The sequence below is a fragment of the Rhipicephalus sanguineus genome, chromosome 6 (genome assembly GCF_013339695.2).
Source record: "Rhipicephalus sanguineus isolate Rsan-2018 chromosome 6, BIME_Rsan_1.4, whole genome shotgun sequence".
Classification (NCBI taxonomy): domain Eukaryota; kingdom Metazoa; phylum Arthropoda; class Arachnida; order Ixodida; family Ixodidae; genus Rhipicephalus; species Rhipicephalus sanguineus.
Genome location: NC_051181.1, coordinates 67,186,089 through 67,206,756, shown reverse-complemented (window position 1 = coordinate 67,206,756; position 20,668 = coordinate 67,186,089). Strand labels below are relative to the sequence as shown.

Sequence of the window (20,668 nt, the reverse complement as noted above, 5' to 3'; positions counted from 1 at the left end):
AGTGGTACTTACAGTTTCGAAAAAATCATTATTGAGGATAAGCTCATTGATTGTTTTCACTTTTGTATCTCTTTAAATAGTGCACGTCATTGCGCTGTTACAGAAGCGCACTTGTTTTGCGCGAACACGCATAACTGATTCGCAATATCCATTGTCCATTCGCTGCGAGTTGTAAAAGAACTCTCTCTTCTCTTCCAAATGCTAGTACCCTGGTTGCCTAAATTTGTAGAGCGACCACTCCGTAAAGGTGTTGGTCCAGCTTTTGACCCCAGGGCTCTTGTAAGCTAAAAAGCTTTGTTTAGAAGGAACCCGTTACAGAAGCCAATGCAAGTTGTTATTGCTACAATAGTGAGCGTCCAAGAATATTTAGCCAAACTGAATCAGGCTAGACGATCTATCGTGGCTCCTAGTGAACAGTGGAGAATAAATAAAAACTGGGGGTACAAGAACAATGAAACGTGCTCGAATTCTGACCTAACTAATGTTTTATAATGAGTTTTACAAAAAACGGCCATTAAGGGCGATCACGTCATGAGAAACCAGAGTGTGGTTCGGTTGGTTGTCTGTGTAGTTAATACTGAGTATTCCGCCATATCTGTGTTACCACTGAGGTGTTTATGATTATCTACAGACGACAATTTTAAATGGCTAATTCCGCAAAAAGGGGTAGTACTGTGAGGAGTAATTCGAGAGCTCCTCAGTAATTTTGCCTAATATTATCCTTTACGCAGCAGGGAGATCACCAAAAAGTACTCTAGTCGATATCAGACTTTGTTTAGAATGATGGCACGGGTTAGTTATCTCGCGTTGGTGTAGGGCACGATAATCGGTGATAGCCACATTATTGATTCCATTCAAACCACACTACTTGTTGCTTCCTTTCCACTGATGCTCCCATTTGGCAATTGTTTATCACACAGCTGAAGGTAAAGCGCACACCGGTATACGCACAGCTAGAGCTTTTGGTTGAGACTGAGTGAGCAGGCAAAGGTGGAGAGGCTTACCGATAGTGCCATTTGTCAATGTGTCGGCCAGCCATTGTAGGGAATCGTAGTTTCGCAGTACGAAGACGTTCTCTTGTTTGGAGGCAATCTTGTTTAACGTTTCCATGTGCAGTGCTCCCGTGATGCCTATGCAATATACGTCCACACCATACTGCTTCTTCAGCATATCGGCATCCTTCTCCGCACCTCCCCCAATGTTCGCTTTACCTGCATGAAATTAGGAGACTCACAATTTTAAGCGTGACAATAATTTCTGTTTAAAGCGAAGCTTGTACTGACTGACCTGTGGTCTGGTGGTGTTCCAGAAATGCCACAGCCGCGGAAAATGCACGTGACGCGCTCACCCAAAAATCTTCCTCACCAACAGCTGGTGCGTGCCAAAGATATCATAAATAAACCTAAACAAATTTCCTTTCCGGAGATGGGGTTTGAGCCCTGGTCGCCCCGCTTCCAAATTAAGCGAGTACCTTGGCCACGCGTCCATACTTGCTCCATTTGAACTGAACTGAAGCATACAAATGCCTTGTACGGACGATGCAAAAACAATTGGTGAGCAGCACGTCTGCCATTGGCGCCTCATTAAAACACTTTACTCCGCGTTGGCGGAGTAAAAGCGGTCCGCTGGGCGACGCGTCAGGTCGAACTCAGGAACTGCACATTTCATAAAAATTCCTAGCTCTAGAAAAATGAATTCCCAACCCGCGTTTCCATGATCGCGTGATGGTCGTTTCGTTGGGTCGTTCTAGAGGTTGGAAATAACATGAAAGACGCCATGCCGGTTCAGTGGGAAAACAGCGTTCCGGGGACGGCCACTGACTATATAGCAAAAACGAACGTTTACATCAGGAGGGAGCATTGCGCAATGCGAAAGAAAAATAACAAAGAAAGAAAAGCGTTATGTCAGGCACGACCACGTCAAGCTCGGCTTGCCTCCATTTCCCCAAAGTTAAGGGTTTCTATTTTTTTAACAAGAAGTGTTTTATGCCGGGGTCCACCACGGCAGCACTGACGCATTTCCGTCACGGATATAAAATATAAACACTAACATATGGCAAAGAAAAACTATAAGAAAAGGTTCCGTCACCGGGAGTCGAACTTACGACCTCTCGATCGCCTGCGCGCAACGCGGAAACGACTCCGCCACAGACGGCATGTTCTCTCCTATGCAAACGGCTAGCTATTTATGTACACCATTTGCCAGTGGCGGTACTCAGAGATCGGCGGTACAGGGTGTTTTAGTTATCACTAGCGAGATGGCGCGAAAGGCTCGAAGAGCGCGCTTTAAAAGTTGTCCCCCACGCGGATTAGCGCGCGCCTCGACAGGGCGTGGTCGCTCGTGCTGGCGCTTTTCTTGTGATCTCGGTGGTTTGCACGTCTTGCGCTCTGCTTGCAAGTTTCCGTTGAGAGCATGAAGGTCACCTCGCTCACTGCAGCGGCCGCTTTTGCGAAAGGAGCGCGCTGCTCACGCACAAATAATTTACAACTGTGACAGTGCGCGCTCATCCTTTGTATGTTCGTTCCGCGCGACCTTTCTGCTTGAGCAGCGCGTTGCAAGTTTCGAGCGGCTTCCCGTTCTTCGCGTAACATTACAATTTGATGCTGCTGCATTCATTCCTTCGCGCTTGGGGCGAAAGAATGCATCACAAACGCTCAACTACGTCTGTGAAGACACGTTACACTTTCGTGTTATACCGATTCCTATGACAGAGGGATCAGCCATGTTTTTTTGTGTGTGGTGCTTACGGAATGCATCTAAATTACCCGAATGCGGAGATGGTACTCGTCTCGTACTTGACTTCCGCCGAGCTAAAGACACTTTACCGCTCGCCATGAATGGTTCGCGAACTTGCGGACGACTTGCGGACTTGCGGCTTGGACGAAATCCGTTCAAGTTTGCCGCGGTTCAAACCCGTTAAAATCTGCTGCGGGGCTAGCTTGGCACTGACTTAGTGCGTTATTACAGCATGGCCGTCTCTCGAACGGACGTGGTGGGGACGTCGGCCGCTTTTGAGTTTGCCTGCCACGCCCTGCATGTAGCATTTTCAGAGGCGCATTCCCTACCGAAGATACCGCGACCCCCACAACGTGACCGAGGAAATCCGATGGAGCTGTGCGATAGAAGAACAATTCCTCGCTCGCTAGAGGTTCGCGAAGAACGTCGTCGGACAACTTCTCGGTATGTTGCCGCTCCAGGAAAGTGGGGACAAAAGAGGACAGCCTGTGCCTAGCTCCTAAGCTATCAGTTGGTACTGCGCCGGTACATTTCAAACAGCCGCCAGGACATGAGAATATTAGTACAGGATATGAGGTTGTTCCTTCTTCACAATGCCAAGAAGAGGCCTGAATTCCGGATACTAGGCCATCAGGACGACTGCTGGAATAGTGGAGGAGTTTTAGTTCGGCTTTTGATCGAAACCCAGTCGACCAATGGGGCATAGCTATGTTTTTTTATGCAACGCTCAGGTTCAAAAGTTCCTTACTTCCCAGAGAAGAAACGGCTTTTACAATTAGCAGACCCTGCACTGCTTGCATTGACCCCTAAGTCGCCCATGGTGTTCAAAGTGGTGCCGAAGAGAATTGCAAAAATTTGGGGGACGCTTAAGCCTCGCCTTTAAGAGTTGAACGCGATAGCAATATCCTGCCCCTAGTGCGCACTTCGAACACTGCGAGTGTTTAACAGAATAAGGTGTGTGCCTTATGTAATAGGTAGCATGCTTTAAACCAGGAGCAATTATGCGCGAGAACCTTTTTCGAAGCTGCGATGCACCCACTACATGGTCTTATGGAATACGCGCAGTAATGTGTGTGCCTTTTTAATGGGTTGCTGTCCTTAAACCACCAAGTCGTTATGATATTGACGTGGTGTGACGGCCGATGGCAATGTACGCTTGTACCGCGCAATACCACGCAATATCACTGCGATATTACATCTCGTACTGTGACACCTGTGTACAGGATGCGTATTTTTGGGAATCATCAAAGCTACTTTCACTGCAGCTACAAGCAGAGGCGTGGCTGTGTGGTAGAACGCCTGCTTACCACGAAGACGGCCTGGGTTCAATTCTAACTCGACCCAACATTTTTATTATTTATTTTATTTGCAGCTTTTTCGATTTTTCGGTCACAGACAAGATGATGATTTTTCGCTCACAACCAACGGTACCGGCGCCGACGCCAAGGGCGGAATTTCTGCGATACGAGCTCTTTAACGCTATCGCGTTAAATCGGCCTAGGCGTTTGAGGACCTACTGGGATGACTAAAGGAAGTTTGGCATAAAGCGTGCTGGCACGACGCACGGCATAATTTGACCAATTCAGTGAGAGTTCCCATGGATATAAAGCTACAGAAATGGCAGCAGCCACAACAAATACAGCTTCAAACTAATGGTCCAGCCAAAAATAGATCCCCAGGGTTGAAAATTCAAGCACAATCTCATTTGAGAGTGGTCTGAGTTTTGCGTAAGCGTTGCGCGTTTTTGTACGTAGCAGCCAGCCCCGAGACGCCATTGTCGGGCGGCATCGGCATGGCGTCTTCCATGTTCTCTCTAAACCTCCCCATCATTTGAGATCTAGCCCCGAGAACGAATACTGGTGTGGCTGTAGTCGCGGCGATATGACATCATGACCAGGACCCGCATGCTCCGCAGTCGACGATCGCCTTTTTCTGCGCCCGCCGTGTACCCGTTCTTTCGTGATACGGTAGTGATTACTCCTCATTCTTGCGATGGAAATCTCCCAAGGTAGAAGATAGAAGTGTTTACAGCATAAGTTGATAAAGCTGTAGAAAGTTTGGGTAGTATAGCTTCAAATGGGCAAACTCCCGTGAGAACGGAAAATTCACTGCGAAAATGGTGATGCAGGACAGCAAGACATTCGTTGTTTTCAAAACTACGTGCTGCAAGAAATCGGTGCTAAGAAAACGTTTGCGCAAATGGTTCTAACTTCTTTACAACTTGGCTAAAACACTTGTTTAAAAGGTATGTTCCGAGGTATCGATAATGGAATTAGGGCGCTTTCAGTTGACTAATTACATTGCGGTTTATCGTACAAGTTATGTCTGCCTCTGCAAAAAATCTGGGTGATATGGCAGAATTGGGGTTTTTGCTACAGAAGAGTTTAGCTGAGGTTCTCTCACAAAGAATCACTTAATATGTCCAGAATATTAATCAAAATTATACCGCCACACACACAGCGGTTTCGAAAATGCTGAGGTGTTAGTACACTTGGATTATGCAACGATTTCTTCTCCGCAGTCACCTGAGATTATGTGGCCGTATACTCTGATTAGTATGAAGTGCTGATGCGATCAGCCGTCGCGTAACACGCGGTAATGTTCACGTCACGTGGGAGCACAACTTATAGGACTCGCTAGCAAAACAAACGCCTGAAAGTCGAAATAAGCGTTCTGAACTGTTTATATGGTGCACTCAACGACATGGCTTACGTAATAATTAAGCGCCATTCGCCTCAATGAGTCAATGATTGGTCTTGCAAGTCATGTTCTCCTACAGGTTGATGATGCTTGTAGATAATAAACTGCATGGGAAATTTATTTACGAGCTGGCTATCTAAAATGGTATTTAAGAGTGTAAGAGCGTCGTTGCTACTATGATGCATGAAGGCACAATCTGAGAGAAATTAGGAATTTCCGCAATTAGCCTTAATTTGTTTTTGTAGTAAAATATCGCGAGGAACACGTGAAACTAAACTACATGTTGAGTGAGCAAATACACTAGAAAACTTATACAACAGGTGTGGTGGTATTCTCGGGCGAGCGCTTTCGATTTATTTTGCAGGAATCGATACTGCATGCGTTTTTGAAACTGTGCGTGGGGCTTGGCACACCGGCAAAAGCACTGTCCGCCGATACTCACATTCTTCCGATGCAAATAACACTTGTGGAGGCGAAACCGTCATATCCCTAAAGGAATCTCCCGTGAACAACACAATCTAATAATGTAAATAAGATGTCAAAACAACGGCACGATCACGAGGCACAGTGTAGAATGATTTTTATCGCCCGGCATTCTTTACGGTACCCATATATCTACGCACATGCATATTCTTGCCGTCCACCCCCCTCGGATTGCGGCTACTGTGGCCGAGAATCGAAACCATCCTCGAAGTTAGCAGTGCTCAAAGCACAACAAACCTGATGAAGGTATGTACGACGGAGCACGCGCACCGTTGGCGGCTGCACTGAGAAAATGTGTAGTTTTTCTTTATTTTAAAAGGAACATTACCGATGCTATTTTCGCCATTCCTGTTAAGGTCGAGACAAGCAAAAAGGCAACGCAAACAGTGGAACAGCGTACGAAACGCGCGCACGTTATGCGGGCGCGCCACGGCAGGCATCCAAGACTCCGTGTCGTGACGTCATGCAGGCCTCCTGCCAGGCGGCGCCAACCCAACTTCTCGGGGCTAATAGGAGCCTGAGGGCGTCCGTACTTTCACTTACAGGGCGTCGTCGCCTGTGTTTGCGCGTTTATCCCTAGAGGGGGTTCAATAGACGGCTCATAGTTTTATGCGAGCTTCGCTCTCACCGTGACAGTTTGCGCTGAAGCGATAAAAACAGGAAAGTCGCTTCGCTCACTAAAGCGGCCGCGTTTGCTTAGGGAGTGAGCTATTACCCTTTCTTCATATGACATTCCAGTTCGTTATATCGTATTCATTGATTTGGCCTGCGGCCAAATTATGAGTTTTATGCATCTGCTGCGGAAAGATGAGGTGGGTATTCTGCAAAAGACTATGCAACTGAAATATTCGATAATCTTTGCGAAAATTCTCATAGGCTCCACACAGAAGAGTGTGGCAGATAGTTATGCTCGTTTTTGAAACTATGTCACTGAGAGTAGCTTCACTGGTTCTTCTTCAAACAATATTTTTGAATGCAGTGAACCGACAAAAAACACTCCAAAACCAGATCTTGGTACCTTATTCTTACCATCTGTAATAAGAAATGCGGCGAACTTTATGGCTCGGTTCTTGTGTCTGGTGCGCGCAATGCTCTCTGTCAACAGTTTCAGCGCTGCACTGATGGATGTGCCGCCACCTGAAAAGGAGTCACGAAAGCGTGTAAACAAGAAATAAACACTAGTAGCACACACCAGTAGCACACGCGGCACTGAGGACGCAGTTAGCACAACCGTTACCATCTTTCTACAATCCTTTCAATATGCAATATCCTTTGTAATTGACTAGAATACGCTTGAATTGGTAAAACATGCTTGCATTTTTCATGGATATTCAAAGCCAGTGGTTCTCAAATGGGCGTCCGCAGACTCCAGGAAGTCCGCGAAGCGAATCCTGGGTGTCCGCAAAATCTATGCTCGGAAATAAACAAAAAAGTATTGCTGATCCCTCCAGCATAGCAATCAGTATAATAAGAAAGTGAAGCATGTCATCACAGAAGTAGTTCATTGTTTATAGTGCACTTGTATAAGAGAGCTTGTACAATGTCTATTGTTGTTTGGCAGATGTAGCACCGCTGAATGTGGACGCACCTACGTTGACGCCTAGTGGCTCATCTCCGTAGCGATGACTGACGCTCATGACCATGATCTAACCCTTGCGGTAGCTGAAGTTTTCAAGATATGCCTGGACACCGCATATTGTGACTCCCGCGCGAACATGGGATCAAAAAAACACGCCAGGCCTGCGCTGAAACCGCAGCACAGTCACAGCGAAAGCTGGAAGAGCTGCGTTTCTAGAACCCATTGTAAGCTCTCTTGGCGCTACAATACAAGTACACTAGAAAGGCACCCACTACGCCATAAATCACAATATTTGTGAAGTTGGGAACGCCTACTAAGCCATTATTCGTCATTCTGCGGAGAAGCGAGCGACCAGCTACATGTCTGTAATGCATTATGTGCACTTTGTTGACGCGACGACTGATGACGATGAAGTATTATGGCTCAGCCCTTTGTAATGGGTTGGAAGCTTTAAACGGCCCACCAGTTATGTAATTTGCATTGGGTGACGCCCGGTTGTTATTTCCCTCTCCCGTCACGCTGTATAACATACGTTGACGTGGGAGAGAGACGGGGGGGGGGTCGAAGAACTTTACTGAGACCTCGAGGCAATGGATCATCCGCTTATGGGCTTCCTTGGCAACCAATACAAGTGCACTTGCGAGAAACCCACTACGCTATAAATCATTCTAATTTTACTGAGACCCCGAGGAAGGAAGGAAGGAAGGAAGACAAAAGGGCGAAGGCAGGGAGGTTAACCAGACAGCAGTTCGGTTGGCTACCCTACGCCGGGGGAAAGGGAAGGAGAATGGAAAGATAGGAGAGACAAAGAGAGAAAGGAGGAGCGAGAAAAAGAGACCCCGAGGAAATGGATCATGCGCTTATGGGCTTCCTTGGCAACCAATACAAGTGCACTTGCGAGGAACCCACTACGCTATGAATCATTGTAATTTTTGAGAAGTAGGGCAGCAGGCGCTGTGCCATTTTTCGTCATTCTACGAAGAGCCGAGGTACCTGCTAAACGCATGTAAAACATTATGCGCACTTTGTTGATGCTGTGCCTGATGACGACGAAGAATTATGGCAGAGCCCTCTGTAATGGGTTGAAGGCATTCAACAACCTACTCGTTGCGCAATTCGCATTGTGTGACGCCTGGTTACAGAATTCGCTTTGTGCGACGCTTGGTTTTTATTCTACTCTTCTACCACGCTATATTGCAGATGCTAATGTGGTTCCTTCCCGACATGAAGCCTGTATAGAACCTTTTTGCAAAGCAGTTTCAAGCACCGGCATGGCTCATAGGTTGAATACTGGGCTCCCACGCAGAGGGCCCAAGTTCGAACTTCGTTCCATCCTGCAATTTTTTTCTTAATTCGTTTTTTTTCTTATTTCGAGCGATACTGGTTACGGACACCGGCGGCAGCGGCGGCGGACAACTACGGCGCCGAAAATGGCCGGTGAAATGATATCATAACAGCTTTCGCTGTAAAAGCACATAGTAAACACTGACACTTGTTGTGCACTCCTTCAAAGCGTCGTGAAACGCGAAGAGAAACGCGACGAGCGCCAGGGCTTCCTTCTAGCATGGCCGTCATTTCTCACAGGGCGAGCGGGCAACGCGGTGCGACAGGCAGACGAGCGTCGGAAAGAAATTACTCGATATCGATGGATGCCATGAGCGAGGCCTGGGCTAAACCCGCCACCTCATGGTGTGTAAAAGCGTTGACGAGATTACACTTCTCCTATTTACAATGTGCCGAATGGGATGGTCGTAGCAACGGCGCGTTGCAGAAGCTGATGGCGGAGGCAACAAAGCTTTTTTTTCGGCCCCGGTGGCACACACGTCATTGCCCCGTTATAAAGCGGACGCTCATAGCATCCATCCATCCTACCCAGAGCACTGTGAGAGGAAAGTGTGAAACATAAAAGGCGCGTTCATGTAGCTCAGAGGGCACCGTCGGCCGAGCAAAAGATGACGAAGTTGGTCGACTTGTCCACGAGCGTGTCCAGTGCCTTCCGCAAGACATTAAGACGGCTAGGCAAAGGTCAAATGCCATCGTCGCCGGCCTACGAAGAGCTGACGTCAAGCTTCTCCAATCTGATAAGGAAGGAGGGTTCGTGCTGATGCCGAAGCAAGTCTACGACAGCAAGGCCGAGGAAGCCATTCGAAAGAACTTCATGGAGCTCCCTGCTCCAGGAGCTCCCTGCTTCGGGAGCAAGAGTGAGGACGCAAGCGGTCACATTGTGCGACGAAATGGGACTAACTGCCTTGGCAAAGTCTGTGAAAACGGCGAAGGGCCTGAGCCTTTCTGTCTTCTTTTCAGTGAAGACACACAAGGAAAGTAATCCCTTCAGAGCCATTGTCTCCGAGCGCGGTACATGGCAGCGCCCCGTTGCATCCCATCTTCAGAGGTCTCTGGCAGTCCTACCCATTGATGACCCTTGTCGAATCAAGAGCCCTGTCATCGTCAGCGATTACCTCCGGACTGAGTGCCCAAAACGAGTAAGCGCCTTCTCTGTTGATGTCAAGGACTTATTTATTCCTTGCCTCATGACCTCGTGTGCGATGAAGTTAGCCAGTGCATTGAACGTTATGAGTGCACAAAATTTCAGAATGCGTGTGGAATTCATGTTGCCAGGTTTTAGGAAGTACTGCAATTTTACCTACAATCGACCTTTGTACTTCACAAGGACTCATTTTACACTCAGTGTGAAGGAGTGTGCATCGGCTTATGTTTAGCTCCGGTGCTTAGCGACCTTTTACTCGCACGTTATGACAGAAGTCTCATGGCTAAACTTCTCCAGACAAGCACTGTTAAGGTGTTCCGCTATGTAGACGACTTTTTAGTTGCTTAACAATTTGATGAAAATAACCCTCGACGAACCGCTGCTGATATTTTTGACGTATTTCGGCGTGAAATGGAGCGACTAGAATTAACTTCTGAGTGTATGTCTGACGACATGCTACGATTCCTGGATCTTGAAATGCATTTTTTGTCTGACCATGTCTTTTGGCGGTACGAGCCACGGTCAAAGAAAAGCCTTCTTCCTTTCACGTCCGCGCATTCCAAATTGGTCAAGCGAAGCATCGCTCATTCCTGTCTAAAGGTAGCCTTAACTCGCTCTTGTCACCACCAGGTCGACAGCAGCTTTACGCACCAAGTGCACCGTCTTCAACAAGCATGCTTCCCTATGCCCATGTTAACATCCATCGCCGAGACTCTCCTTAAGTCGCTAAGAGTGTCCAATAACAGACAAAGCCATAGCCAACGTATCACGCCTCACTCTAGCACGGCGGTTATTCCCTACGTACATGAGGTTTCGCACAGGCGAAAGAAAGTTGCAGGCAAAATTTGTGTAAGAGTTTTTTTCTGCGCACGCGGCAAGCTGGCCGGGCTGCGCCGCAGGGTTAACAGTGATGGACCTAAGAAACAAGCATGCACTAAGAAACACGCTACGCGCTACGTTGAATATGTTTCAGCTGTTGTCTATAAAATACCATTCACTTGTGGGCGCTGTTACATCGGCCAAACAGGCCGATGCGTAAATGATCGGCTGAGGGAGCATTCTTGTGCTCTGAAAGGCTCTGTTCCTAGCCACCTGGCTGACCACTGTAAAAATTGTGGTTGTCGGCCGATTCTCGATAAGTGTGTGGTCATGGGGCGCCATAGCAAGCAGCGAGAACGCGAGATTAGCGAAGCTTTCACATTCAACAGCATGATGTTTCTTGTGTTAGCGTACCCTCAATTTCGCTTCATGGCTGTGAAATTAGATATCTGGGGTCCACTGATTTGACAGGCTCTTGATAATGTTTGCAGTTTGGCCTTATCACATGGCTGTGCACTTTGGTGTATGTTCCGTGTTTCTGCCGCAGACACCTGTGTCCTATATATTGCACTCGTTTTTGCACTAAACATTGGTGGTTAGTTCAGCGCCGTGTATGTGTCCTCTTCTCGTCCCGTGTTTAGCGCTGTTTCTATTCGTCGTCTACCTCAGAGGACTAAACGCGCGCCAGCCATTGCAGCGGACCGAGAGGTCCTGGATTCGACTCCTGTCAATGGCACTTTTGTAGCTTGCCCAGCCGGAGCCCATTTCGCGTGGATCATCCTGAGCCGGGCTGCGCACACGCGAGGATCAGTGATGTCGACACAGCTGGCTCACGGGAGCCGGCATATCACGCGCTCTACGCCACCGCCGCGCGCGGCTCGCCGCTGCTGCTCTGCTCGTTCGGAAGGAGTGGCGTCGTAGCCCCGGCAGACACACTGGCGCCGGCGCGCGCTGACTCCGTCACCGCCGCGCTCGACTCGCCGCTGCTGGTCTGCGCATTCGAGAGGAGTGACGTCGTAGCCATGGCAGACACACTGGCGCCGGCGCGCGCGCATCTACTCGCCTTCACTGTGCAGTCGCCGTCTGACACTGCGCTGGAGCCGCTGGATAGCTCCTCTGACTGGCGTCTGCAGGTGGGTAACGCCATGAAGAGGAGAGCGCAAATGCTGCTCAACAGCGCAGAAGGACCGACAAGCATATCTCATCAAATCCCGAAGTAGTTGCCTGCCAATTAGCGGTTCAGCGTACAATGAATGAACAGAAGAAGGCTAATATTCCTAGGCAATCTGGAAAGCTAAGAATAATCAGCTGAGCCTTTGCTAACGCTACATATATTCTGGCATAGCCGAGCTAAGCCACTGGAAATTTTTCTTGTAGTTTTTCTTGCTTTGCCATCTCATGGCATTCATTTCGCTGACATATTTGAAGTGGAGTATTTGAAGTGAAGGCTGCTGTTCGAGTGAACTGTTCATGCATGAGCGGTCAATAAAATTGATATTCGGGAAACGTTGTGTAAATGTAACACATTTGCGGCGCAGCGTTGACCAATTAAGGACAAATAATGCTCTCCGCTGTAGGGTCGCCTTGCGAAAATGCTGCCAGTAACCTAGCATGATGGGAAACTGTAAAATTCTATGTAAAAGCACAATTTTGCAGATTAGTTTCTCAGTGTTCACAGGAAGGTCTGTTCGAACACCATAAGGGCTTAATGGTGAAAAAAAGCCCAAGTATTACAGAGTTCGTGTCAATAAATGCAAGACTACAGTACAGATATTGCGCATGTTATTGTAGTGAATCCTGCGAATCCACGAAACTGCGTGGCTTCAAGCAGCTTTACTTGCAGCTAAGCAATTCCTTTTTTTTTTCATTTCGGGTGTCGCTTCCTATGTTGCAAAACTGCGCATAAGCCTGGCTCTGCTAATCGTAATCTGCAATCCAGTTTCACAAAAGGAGGATTTTGCTAAGCGTGAACTACAAAGCCAGTTTCGGTTGGAATCAGCAGCCGCATACTCGGATAACACGTCTTTAATACCAAGAGGACCTAATTTGTGCAACTGACAAATAATTGTTGTCGGACTAGTCCGCGAGGGCATTACCACGCGTGCAAGTAGCTGGGATTTCGAAGCAAATTTTGTGAGATGCAGTAACAAGGCACAAAAAAGGACAGTAAATTGGTAAAAAAAGCGATTTGCATTCATGAAGTTTTGCTTCTGTCCAATCAAGAAATAAGCCCCTGCAAAGTCTCTGATGCTTTACCAATTGAGCTACGACGGAAAGAGCTCCCCGCGTAATTGTAAGGTTCTGGGTTCCGACACGATCAATAGAAAGATGGTTTTTTGTCCACTTCAATTCGCCACAATTTTCGTCAGAATTATTAGTTTACAGTTAAAGAAAACAACGAATCTGCATTATGCAGTTCCTGGTCTACTTACCGTTTGGAGTTATTTCTTTGTGTCTAACAAACAAATGAGCCCCTCGAAAAAAATTCCCCTTCTTTCGCTCATTTAAATTACGAAAGATCATACCTACGCATCTAGGAGGGTTATTCAGAGAGCAAGGGCCGTTAGGTCCCAGAAAATAATTATTCGTTAGTAAAAGCCTTTATTGGCGGGTTTAGTTTAGTACAAATCTACCTAATATTTCTACATATTCACCCTTAACTTCCAAGCACTTTTCGTACCGCTGCACCAGTTTCTTTAGTCCATCTGCATAGAAGTTCGCCGCCTGGGAATTCTTTGCCGTTTGAGTTGGTCGGCAAGCCTTTTCGGTTCCCACCTTGCACAAACTGTGATAACCGAGCTCTTCGCTTACAATCGTGCAAATTGTAGTGCGGCCGCCAAGAGGAAATTCATCCGACAGACCACTGACTGGTAGTCCTCGATCTAATCGCAATTTCATTGCGAGTTTCATCGGTCTATTCTGGGCTATGCCACTCCGCTCTTCGTCGTGCACATTTGTGCAGCCATTTGTGAAGTCGCGAAACAATTTTCTGACATTTACTTCACTCGTCACTTCAGGTACAAAAACTAGGCACAACTCGCCACAAATTTAAGAAGGTGATGATCCTTTTGCCTGCAAAAATGGAATTACAGCTCGCACATCAAAATAGGCGGGAGCAACGATTTTCGCAGACATTGTCATTTACGTTCCCCGAAAAGCAGACGACTACTGAGCCAGAACAATACCTTTAGTACCATCGGAAATAATTATCAGTTGGCCCTGCACAAATAGATCTTTACCTGACATGTAAATATTGAAATATTAATAGCCGTCCCTTAATTTTGAATACCCCTCGTATAACTTCATATTCCCAACAAAGGACCTCTTTGCTTATATTTATTCAAAATATAATTTCATTTTTAAATGCGAAGCATTTCTTAGCGAACTTGTGCGACTTTGAGCTTATCCATCCATCCATCCATCCATCCATCCGTCCGTCTATCTATCTATCTATCTATCTATCTATCTATCTATCTATCTATCTATCTATCTATCTATCTATCTATCTATCTATCTATCTATCTATCTATCTATCTATCTATCTATCTATCTATCTATCTATCCGCCTACGACTTTGTGCTCTCCTGGCCGTTTCGTCCATGGGATGTATACGAAAATAGATATGTCATTGCATGGCCGTATTACGACCATAAATGGCCGGTCATAACATGAAAATCATGATACGCATGTCATGAACAGTATGATTTACATGCCACGGGCTTGGGGTTCTTGCGGCCAGTTTCGTTAATTTAATACATACCAAAATTGGTATGGCGTGACAAGAGTATAAACGAACACAAGTGACATGTCCTAAAGTGCAAATCATGAAACGCATGTCATGTGCAGCATGACTTACATTACATGGTCTCGGGGCGAATTTGGCTGTTTAAATAAATAGATACACAACAAAACTAGTATGATGAGGCACTTCTGTATGACGAACATAACTGATACATTGTAACGTGAAAATCATGACATGCATTTCATGTACAACATGATTTACATGCCGCGCTCATGGTGCTCTCGCGGTTGTATCACTGGCTTTATATACACCAAAACAGGTTTGCGCGACGATACTGCATGATGAACGTAAATCAGAGGTGGTATCGGGAAAATCATGACATGCAAGTCATGTACGACATGATTTACATGCCATGCTCATGGTGCACTTGCAGCCGTCTCGCTCGCTTGATGTACACCAAGATTGGCATTGGGCGATGTGACTATACGGCAAACATAAATGACAGGTGGCAACTTGAAAATCATGATGTGCATATAATTTGCGGCATGATTTACACGCCACGCTTTTTGTTCGATAGCTGCCGTTTTGCTCACTAGATATACACCAAAACTGGTATTGCGTGACGCGACTGTATGGCGAAAGTAAAGGAGAGCTCGTATGATGAAAATCACGACATGCATATCATGTACGACATGATTTACATGTCACGCTCATGGTGCACTCGTGGCGTTTCGCCAGCCTGATGTACACCTAAATTGCCATTGCGCGATGTGACTGTATGACGAACATAAATGCCAGGAGCTAACAAGAAAACCATGACACGCATGTCATCCACAACATGATTTACATGCCACGCTTGCGGTGCACTCGCGGTCGTTTGCCTAACTTGATATACGCCAATATTAGTATTGCACGACGCGAATGTATGGCGAGCATAAATGAGAGGTGTTAACATGAAAATCATCACATGCATGTCATGTACGACCTGATTTACATGCCACGCTCATGGTGCGCTCGCGGTTGTTTCGCTAGATTGATACACCCCAAAATTCGTATAGCGCGACGGGACTGTATGACGAACATAAATGATAGGTCCTAACATGCAAATCATGATCTGCATGTGACGTACGGTATGATTTGCATGACACTGTCATGGTGCGCTTCCGACCGTTTTGTTTACTAGATATATATCGAAATCGGTATGACAAGACACTAATGCGTGATGAACGTTAATGATAGGTCATGCTTTGTATATTCCACAATATACATTTCATTAGCATCGTATATACCGGATTGTACATGCATGCATGCATGGTAAACATGCGATATATTGTAAACTAGATGCCATGGCATGAATCACTTTACTTGTCTCAAATACAAAGAAGGCAATGTAGCAGCTCTTTGCCGGCTGCTGCGTATTACATAGATTCCCACAATGCATGGGATCTGACTTATTTTTTTACATACCGCAATCGTATACCAGATGATGGCAGCATGGTACACATTTAAGTGCGCAAAAGAGAAAAATAAAAAGATCGAACAGCACTCAGTAAATTTCTTCCCACATGAGCTTCAACACTAGACCAATCGCGTTTTGATTTCACTTGATTCATTTTGAAAAAAAGGCAAACATCGCTATTTCTGTGATTTTCAAAGAAAACAGAAATTCACCCATGACACACGAATAAAGAACTGAACCAACAAAGATGTCAGCTAAAGCAAAAACGCTAGTGAGTGAATATGTGATTCAGACTGTGATACGGAACTCTGCGTTTTAATTTTATCATTATTCTTGTTCTATTGTACTATATTCTGGGGAAACAATTAACGTCGCTGACACTGGAGGCGCAATGCGAAAGAGACAATAGAGCTGGTGGGCACCTAGGTAGCCCTTGCTGTTCCTGATTTGCTAACTGTTGCAAGTTTTTTCTTCATTTATTTGTTTCTTTCCTTTTTTATTGTGTTTCTGTTTTTGTTTGTGTGTGTATGTCTATTTTTGCTTTTACTTCTGTATCCGTCTTTCTATCTCTGTGCATTTCTTTCCTTTGCTCGGTCTTTCTATCTTCTATCTCTGACTTCCCTTTCTCTCCGTATCTCTGTATTTCTCGTTGCCTCTTTCTTTCCACCTTTTTCTCTCGTTCTCTATTTCTTTCCTTTTCTTTTTGTCAGTTTCTCTCATTCTTTTTCTTTCCCGTCTTTCGTTCTCTCGATTTCTCTGTTTCTTTCTATGCTATGCTGTACTCTCTCCTCTCATCCGTTTCCCTCGTCCTCACCCTCACGTCTGTCCTCTTCCCCCTCACTTCCCTTTCCCATCGCCTTGCTCGACAGTACGAGACAAGGCTATGCTATGCTCTGCTAGCGCTGCCTGATAGACGAGCGGTAAGACAATTGCCTTCGGATCGTGGCTACGCGTTTTCGATTCCCGGCTCGCGATATAATTTTTCCCCTAGATTATGGTTCTTTCTCTATTTATTTCTCTCTCCTAGGGACCGAAATAAAGTATAGTCATCCGTCCATCCATCTGTCCGCTCGTTGTCTCGCCCATCAGAGTTAGTACATGCCGCGCCAAAGAAATCAGGGCATGTGTTTTCGGAAAGAAGATGAAGGAGACGACAAAGACAGCGCGTGCCGGTTCATGGTGCTGGCAGTTTTCTGTTCTCGATATACAGCGATACACATTAAGGCCGGTTTAAACTGCTGCGCTGTTTAAAAAGTAGCCGAGCATGAAATACTGGCGCAAGGCTAGAGAGACAGTGAAGCTGATCGGCACCTAGCTAGTCCTGGACTGTGCAAGGTTATTCTTGATTTTGAAGACTTTTTCGGGCTGATGCTTGCTTTTGTTCTTTTGCTGTGCCTGGGTGCGCGTGGAACGAGTACCTCTCTCAGTCTCCTGGATCGTCGCCATACGTGTCGGATCGTTGGTGGGCGAAGCGAGCGCGGCGCCTGGCAGATCCCGGGACGGTGCGCGCCAATGACGCCGCGGCGCAACGTGCACTCCGAGCAGCGGACCCCGAAAGGCGAGCCCGAGAAGCGGCGGCGAAGCGAGCGCGGCGCCTGGCAGACCTTGACGGTGCTCGTGCGGGGGGAAGCGGCGACCAAGTGGCGCCAGCGGTCTCACATTCAAGAAGCCGACGCGTGGTTCAAGCGGGAATTTCTCGCTCATTCGTTTGGCCACAGTTGCGGCGTGCTGTGATCGACGTGTGTGATTGGTTCGATAATAGCCTACCGCGGTTTCTGGCATCAGGAACGAGATCTTCATCGTACCTCACGTGTTTGCATGATGATATTATCGGGCGAACTTCTCGGAGGATTAACGGTATCACCCATAAGCTCCGGAGCTTCGCCCGCCTCACCATCATTCACCTCGTGGATATGCTGTGATGTTTTTAACAGCGAAGCTGTTCTAGCTCGGCGTAAAATGTCTCTCGTGACACAATACTATCATCATCATGAACCAGCACACGCTCTCTTCGTTTTCTTCTTCTTCTGCTTCGCTTGCAGAAAAAGTGCGCCGATTTCTCCGGCGTCGGCCTGTCATGACTCTGATGGGTGAGATGACGAGTACAGAGAGAGAAAGAAAGATAGTGAGAAAGAAAGAGACAGACAGAAAGGAACAATGATATAAAGAAATAGAAGAAGAATGTTGCCGAAAAAAATCTTCTCAAGAGGCGGGATTCGAACCCGCATACTCTCGATCTGAAGGCGAGCGTCCTAATCACTCGGCTATGCAGGGACGCCAGCCATGTATAGCAGAGTATATAAAAGAGGTGGGAAATGGAAGTGAGCGTGAAGAGGAGAGATGTGGTGGTGAGGAGGGGCGATAGTAAAGCATAGCAAATAAAGAAGGCGAAAAGAGAAAGACAGGCGATCAACGAAAGAGAGAGCGAAATAGTGAGAGAGAGAAAAAGTAACAGTTTCATTGCAAAGGCGAAGCAATGAATGCGATAGCAACAAATTGTAGTGTTACACGAAGTGAGGATAGCAGCTAACTGTTTTGCATCCGATCTCGCATACCTACAAACCGCTGGTGTAAGAGAATAGGGCAGCTCCAGGGAGAGACGCAAAGTCACTTCGCGTTGAGAGCGCAGCACGTAGACGGGTTGACGAGCCACCCGCTGTGATTGCTTTCGAGACACCGCGCGCACGAGCGATCGCCACCGCGCCCTTAGATTCAAAAGTTTCTCCTCGCGCGACGCGACACGCCCCCCCCCCCCCCCGCCCTCTCGCGTCTTCGCGCCTTTTAAGGCTCGTTAAAGATGGGCGGGGCTTTTCCTGTCTGCTTCAACGGCAGGCCTTCCGAGCGGTGTGATATCCCATGCACCCTCCGAGCGGTGGGCCGTCTTGTTTGAACTCTGCTTCGCCCGCGTTCGTCGCCCCCGCTCGCGCGCTTTTACGCGCGGTAGAACATACAATACGCGGGGGGACCTTATCAATTTGAACTTCATACCAGAAGGACATACGGCGACGGCAACCGCGACGCCCACCGACGCCCACTCCGCGCCCACCGACGGAGATATCGCGCGCAACCTCCGCTCCATAGTGCATAAGCAGGCTGCGCCCGATCGTGCCGATGCACTCATATGGCGTCCGAAGAAAGACAGTACTCCCGACGAAGAAGCCGCGTGTTAGGTTTTGCCACTCATAAGTCGATCGTGCAGACGGGACGGCGCGGTACTGTACGTCGTACAAAGCTTCTTTCTCGGCTCTCTCTCTGCCTGGTCTTTGGCGGTGCAATTATCAATGGAAAGCAAACGGCTTCCTTTGAGCAGCTTGTCTACCCCGACGGCCCGCAGGGGTTCCGGGTACACGACCGTTGTCAGAGGTCGGCTTCGGGAGGAGCGGCCCGAACGTGTGAGAAAATGAGGAGGGCAAACATCTCCTGCTCTATGCCGTCGCCCAAGGCGACAGTATGCTTGACCTCAACAATGAACGGCATGCGCTTTCGGCGCGCCGACGGTAAAGCAGGGTTGAGTGGTAACAATGCACGGTCCGAATGCGGGAAAGGCGAGGACACGCAAATTGTTTCCCGGAACCGTCTTTACAACCGTCACCGGGGGTTCGACTCGATGCGCATGGGAGATGGCGCGAATGCCGCAGGGCTGCTACGATACCGATATTTCGACCGTGAGAACCCCTGAAAACGTGGCATAAGGAGAGAGAGAGCCATGATGGGAAAGAGTGCCAAAACGCCTGTTTAAACTGTAAAAACGCTGCTGTCGAGATTGGAGACGGCCCACTAGGGAGTGGCTTAATCAGAGGGTAAACAGATTGGATAACAGAAGATTGAGGCGGACCAGCAGTGGCCACCTCCCCTTTTCTTTGTTACCGCAAGGTACTTAAGACTGGACGGAATTCGTTTTTCTTCAGTATAGGCTGTAATCACTTAACTGATCGATCAATAAGACTCCGTATGATGCAAGTTTTGTCTGGGCCGTAACCACTTGGTGGTCGAACAGTGAGACTCGGTTCTTCGTATGTAGCAACAGTGCTCTAGGCTCTAACTTAAAAAAAGTTAAGTAGAAGAGTAAGACGCTGTTTATGTCTATGTTATCACCAGTGTGCTTCGGCAAGATGTACATATGACTGTAAATATTTCGCTACAATATACCATTAAGTTTTTGTTGCCTCCAACCTGCCTTCTGCTTCATCGACGTCGATCATCTCCTTCGCGGGACTTCAACCCACATCAAGGAGAAAACGAACGAGGAAAAACATAACTCCGCGCATCTCGAAGCTAGACGTATCGGTTGACGAGGAGTGCGAGCAACGACGGCCCGTGCTTCGCTGTACAAAGTTTTGTGTGACTTAGTGCAAGCTTCCCGCATTTTTTAAATGAAAATAGACGTATCGTTGGTGTGGTGTATTTTAATAGACGCCTTAGAAAAACTTACGGCGGCACTTTGCTAGTACTGCATCATATTTGCACGTGTAGTATAAGTTTGTGTCCTGATATTATAGGATCCTCAACGGCATTGCCCATCTCGCGCATTGTCTATGCGCAGCGCTGCTCGGAAAGCGCCGCTTTCCATGTTCACAAATTCTACAAAATATATCTTATTAGCAATGCATTGTTTTTCTCTTACCCAAATGAGCATATATAACTTTTCTTCAATTACAAGCA

General features: G+C 47.2%; 1 protein-coding gene across 1 annotated transcript in view; it reads right to left on the bottom strand.

The window, feature by feature from the left end:
• LOC119395859 (complement factor B) overlaps positions 1-20,668 on the bottom strand; it is a 236,330-nt gene that overhangs the window by 69,875 nt on the left and 145,787 nt on the right. Inside the window, exons 12-13 of the mRNA XM_037662862.2 lie at positions 6,949-7,056; positions 1,005-1,211 (exon numbers count right to left, since the gene is read on the bottom strand). Of these exons, the coding sequence (XP_037518790.1) occupies positions 1,005-1,211; positions 6,949-7,056 (315 nt within the window). The remainder of the gene's footprint in view (positions 1-1,004; positions 1,212-6,948; positions 7,057-20,668) is intronic.